The sequence below is a fragment of the Buceros rhinoceros genome, unplaced genomic scaffold (assembly GCF_000710305.1).
Source record: "Buceros rhinoceros silvestris isolate BGI_N320 unplaced genomic scaffold, ASM71030v1 scaffold47703, whole genome shotgun sequence".
NCBI lineage: Eukaryota > Metazoa > Chordata > Aves > Bucerotiformes > Bucerotidae > Buceros > Buceros rhinoceros.
Window position 1 is genome coordinate 12,010 of NW_010402737.1, and position 5,340 is coordinate 17,349.

At 43.9% G+C, this 5,340-nt stretch overlaps 2 protein-coding genes across 2 annotated transcripts in view; one reads left to right on the forward strand and one right to left on the reverse strand.

The window, feature by feature from the left end:
- STKLD1 (serine/threonine kinase-like domain containing 1) overlaps nt 1-619 on the forward strand; it is a 12,463-nt gene extending 11,844 nt beyond the window's left edge. Inside the window, exons 18-19 of the mRNA XM_010132711.1 lie at nt 53-132; nt 572-619. Coding sequence (XP_010131013.1) covers nt 53-132; nt 572-619 — 128 coding nt within the window. The remainder of the gene's footprint in view (nt 1-52; nt 133-571) is intronic.
- A 552-nt stretch (nt 620-1,171) lies between these two features.
- REXO4 (REX4, RNA exonuclease 4 homolog (S. cerevisiae)) lies at nt 1,172-5,073 on the reverse strand (the record flags this gene model as incomplete). The annotated part of the gene is made up of 7 exons (XM_010132712.1): nt 1,172-1,273; nt 1,969-2,043; nt 2,723-2,797; nt 3,355-3,443; nt 3,863-4,056; nt 4,274-4,429; nt 4,715-5,073. Coding segments are annotated over 7 exons (1,050 nt in total), but the record flags the coding sequence as incomplete, so codon positions are not given.
- Between the last annotated feature and the right edge of the window lie 267 nt (nt 5,074-5,340).

Sequence of the window (5,340 nt, forward strand, 5' to 3'; positions counted from 1 at the left end):
TGAAACTAGAGGCAATCGTAACCAGAAACTACCCTGTTCGTTTTCATTACAGATGACGTTGTGCTGGATATGCTGTCCCAGAAAATGGAAGAACTGCTGTCTGAAATAAAAAGCCGCTTTCCCTGTAGCCTGGTATGTAGACATCTCTGTCATAATAAAGAGTGGATGCTTAGTACATTATTTCTGGTTATGGATTTTATCAAACAGCTGGAATTAAACAGGCCAGAAATACACAGATTATGTGTATATGGGGTGAAGTCAGTTTATAAGAATATTCCTAACTATGGGAAACAAATAGTTGGAAGGTTTTTTTACTTTATGCTGTAATTTTAAAAAACTATGTTCTGGTCTCTTGCAATTGTTGTAGTATGATTATTTAAATCACAGTAGCAGTATCAGTCTGGTAGTTACAGTTGCTTTGGATTTGGCAGAATCAGACCCCAGGTATGCTGAAAACGCCACTCACTTTAAAGACCTATGTTAGACGCAGTGTTTTTATTAATAAAGAATTTAAAAATAAGTGAAGCAACAAGGTAATCTTCTATTTCTCAACTCTCGCATTTCTCTCCAGGAGATTGTGACCCTTGTGGATACAGCACTTTTGAAACTGCAGAAGTAAGAGGAAAACTTTATATGTAAGAACAAGACTAGTACAATTCTGGTTCAGATAGAAAAAGTTGGATCCTTCAGAAATATTTTAAAATACTTTTCACACCAGAAAAATAAATATTGGACCATTAATAATATACAGTTATATATTCTGTTGATTTAGATACCACAGTTGAAAGACTAACAGCAGAATTAAGAATTCACCTTACTTTGCAGTCTTTAAAATGTCTGAAATAAAGATTTTAGTCTTGGGAGTTTCAGCCGAGTTTCTTCTTCCATCTATTGTCATTTAAAATCACTTCTTTTAACTTAGTCTGTATTTCCTTTGCAGAAATTGAACTGAGGAAGTACTTCCCAAATGGGTTGGTTACAAGGAGTGTTAAACACAGCAGCAGGCATTAGGCGTAGGTCCCATCTGGCAAGGGGACACTAGCAGCAGTCTTGGGTGGCAGGAAGTATTTTCTGATTGATTTTATGAAGTAGCTGCTGTCAGTTCTGAGTTATCTCTAAATGTGCCCTGGAACGTGACAGGAAACCAGCAAATGCTGCAGGTAAAAACCACTCATATTTTACAGTTTTTGTTGTTAGCTTTGTTCTTAACAGCAGCTTCCCATTTCTTTTTCTCCAAGGTGTACAGCCGCATAGCTGCCTGTGCATCCTGGATCTAAAGAGAACAGAACAGGAGGCTTAATGGAATGTAGCTGCCATGGTTTAAGAACATTAATGTTCATAAGCAGTTAAACTCTCCATCATTTTAATACATCTTTTCAAGCAATGTTTTGTAATTCCTTTCTAGATTTCAGTTTTATGACTCATGGCAGGGGCTGAGTGTGTACTCAGAAGGCAGAGCCCACCACCAGGCTATGCACTTCTCTTTCTCATGACTGGGGAAGCCATAAAGAAAAATACTCTTGATACAGTATCCTGGAGATAGCCACATTCCTCTGTTATATCCTCCAGTACACTGAAAGAAAGGAACTCTTAACCAGTAGTAGGCTCCCACACGATTTTATCCAACCTGTCACACACAGTACAACAGTGCAGAATGCTGCTTTGAAGGTAAGCAGTTGATACTTGAGAATCACTTTTTTTCCCCTGGGGATCTTCAAATAACAAGAATTAATACTTAAATGAAATACAGTTTTCTTGTGCAAAATTAGCCTATAAGGAAATACTGTAAGTGGTGTGAACCGTGTACCAGTAAGCTGGGAACCCTGCATGCTGGCGTCCAGCATGTGCTGACTGTTACTGAGAGGCTGGAATGCAGCCGCAGCCTTCTGGATTGAACCCAGGTCCTAGAGCTAATGTGTAGTACCTGGCTGATCTACGGAAAAGCGTACGTTCTGAGGAGATACATACCGAGCAGTGCTCTGACGTCTGCACTGGAATATTCAGCAGTTTCTCACACAGCAGTTTCAGTGATGGTCGTGCACTCTAGAAACAGAAAAGATGGACTCATGCTGTCTCACGCTACTTGAGATACACATACAGATGTGTGTGTGTGTATAAATATTAGTTTAAGTGTATTCCTCAAAGTATAGCACATCTCAGCCTCTACTGGTGAACTGTCAAGAGTAATTAACTATGAGATTGAGTGCCCTATTGAGAGGATTTTATGTGTATTACCGTAACCTTAAGATTTATTGTTGGGGTGTTCTGTTGTGAAACTTAAAATATCTCCCTCTAATCTGAACCTTTACTCCTGCAGTCTAAGCAGACACTTGAAGCCATCTTTTTGTTTTTTTATATCTACCTCTATGGAGATGATACCATTAAGACAATCCCGTAAGCCCTACTGGAAGTAGAATGGTACCATCCAGAAAAGCATTATGAAGACCATGCAAGTGCTGAAGAATGGGAGAGCCACTGAATTTTGTGCACAGGCATTACTGTTAGTGTCTATATTGAGCTAAGTAACTTACTGATACATGTAGAAGACTAAGTAAGTGTTCAGCTAGGCTAGTACCTTCAGATGACGAAGCAGGGATGCTGCTCTTTGGGCAGGAAAGACGGAGCAGGGTCAGGGAGAGGCAGTGCAAGAGTGGGTGAGCAGCTGGGCCTGAGCAGCTGGGGAGACAGTTAAGTGAGGTGCACCTTCCTAGCAGTTTCTTACCTTGACCCTCTGTCTGAAAGGTTTGTATTTTTGTGTGTCACGTATCTTCTTCTGAGGATGATCAAGAAACAGGACCTAAAAGAGATGACATTTCCAGTCCAAAGTGTGCTGCTGCATGAAAATGGGTACAGCTGACTATACAGCTCCCTGCTCTTTCCTTCCATGTGTTACCAGTGATCAGACCCATGAATGGACAAGACTAAGATCATCTGGTCACTGTCTGGGTTCAAGAACCAAGTATGAGAAACAGGACTGAATCTGGAGGCACCACCTGCAGTGTTGGTACTGCATGACCTGAGATCCCTGTCTCTGGTAACGATGACCGGACTCCTGAGCTTTGGGGGCTGAGCAAAGCCAAACAGTTTTCGCATCATCCTGTTCCTTTGCTGGCTCCTTCACAGGCAGATCAGTGCTATCAGCAAGAGTTTGGAAACTGAAGAACTTTAGTGGGCCAGGTGGCTGGGGCTATACTTGGTGCAGCATGAAATGACAAGAAACTGAGATAGCAGTGATAAAGCTGTAGTTTCTAGGAGTTCAGGTGTGTGCATCTGATCCAGAAAGATGTATCAGAAATTTAATCAGTCTTAACTTTTTGGAGCCTTGTCTTCAAAATAACATCTGCAGCCATGTACCTTTAGATCATTGCGCAAAGCATGTCCAACTAAAATCCTTCCGTTCAAGATATCAGCGACCTCCTTCTGAACTGTGTTAAAATCTTCACCTAAAACAACACATAAGGAAGTACCTTCCATTAGGTGTGAAGAAAACTGAGCAAGAGACAGCAGAAGTTTTGGTGAAAGCAACTGTATCCCTGGGGCTGCAGTTACACAGACTTGTACAGTACACTAAATCCTCTGCTTGTTACGAGAGCACAGAGGCTTCCCTACAGAGGCCAGCACTAAAAGGAAATAAACTTCCTCCTGTTCCCCACCATAATCCATGAGTTCATGTCTTCTAGGGTCTTACTGATGTTTGCAAGAAGTATTTCTTCCCACAACTCTTCTTAGCGTTCAGACTACATTTGGTTTTCCATTTCCCAAAGTAGGTCTAAAACTTTTCCAAGCTCAGCCAACAAGTCCTGTGTGGCAGCCTGTTACATTTGCCCTCCTTAAAGAACATTTGGCGGAAAAAGCCTCCTACCCGTGTTGATGTTCTCGGGGCGAATGCCACTGACCGCGGTTCGGTAATCGGTCACCTCTTCTGTCGGCTTGACGTACTTGTCGTAAACACACTTGCCAAACTGGTTCACGATGGAGACACGAGCCACAATACTGTCCTCGCTCTTGGGTCCCACTCCCACCATCTCGCAGTCCATGGCCACTGCTCGTGTCAGCCTAAAAGACAACGGAGAGCTCGGTGACACCTCTGTGACAGGGGCCGCAGAGTGGGGTTCACAAGGTTCACGTGTTGATGTGAACAGGGGAAGCCTGGCAGTTGGCCAGCTAGCAGGCTTGGGGAGATGTCAGCCTATGCCGTGCACCTGCACATTGCAGTTATGAGCAGATAATCTGGATGCCTCTGCTGCCAGCCCTCATGCCGAACACCACTCACCCTTCTGAAGCCTTTTCTTTAACCAGCACCTCCTCCACGGACCGCTGGGACTGGCCTGTTTCAAGTCCCAGATTTCTTCTAGCAATTTTTGCTGCTTCAGGTCCTATTGCTGCTTCAATATCTTTTGGATCAACATCATCAAACCAGATGTCAGCCCTGGTAAGTACAGATTTAATTACATTTAACATGCTTGAAGCAGTCTTGCATCTTTATAGTGTAGAAAGGGTGTATTTATTTTTTAAATCAAGGAATTAGCTCTTTGACAATTAGTACCATCCCCTGTGCGGGTTTGTTGCTGTACCTGAGGAGTAAGGGCAGCACGCGTCTTAGTTCTCTCAAAATTTGGTCTGGAAGAGTGTAGCAGCTTTGACCATGCTGCTCTGTGCTCCCCCCGTACCCCTCCCCAAATAAATTCTCACACGTGATCCCTGCAGTACTCACTCTTTGGGTTGCTGCTCTGCATGTTCTTCAGCTTTCCTCCTCTGATGTTTTATATCACCCTTCTCTTTTAAAATATTGCCATTTTTCTTTTCTTCTTTGCAGCCTTTTCCATCGCTTTTGGTGTCATTTAGATTTTTATCCGTTGCAACCTTCTTGGATTTTGCCTTAGCCAGAGGAGGATTCTCTTTAGCTGAACCGTTGTCCAGTCTATTGGTGGATTTGGCCTTCACCTCATTCCTGTTCCCATTGATCAATGGGACTTCTGGGCTATTTCCCGCTTTGAGGGGGCGCTTCTTTTTGGTGTCTGTTTGACAGGAAGAGGGGGGTTCGTTGGAGCTGTTTGCCTTTTGTTTCAGTAGCTAGAATGACCCAAAAAAGGAAAAAAAGGATTATGTCCCTCGGTTTCTGGCCCTGCCATCATTCCCGAGGGTCCTGCATGGTGCCTCAGTGCCCAGAGTCCCTGCACGCCCCAGCCTGGCTCTGCCGGAATTGCTTGAACCGGGACGTCCCCGATCCCCGCCCGCAGCGCTGTATGTATTGGCGCGAGGATGATTATTTTGTTTTTAATTACTACACACAGCGTGGCCTCGGCCCACCCCGGGCGGCGGCCCCGGCCCGGCCCCCCG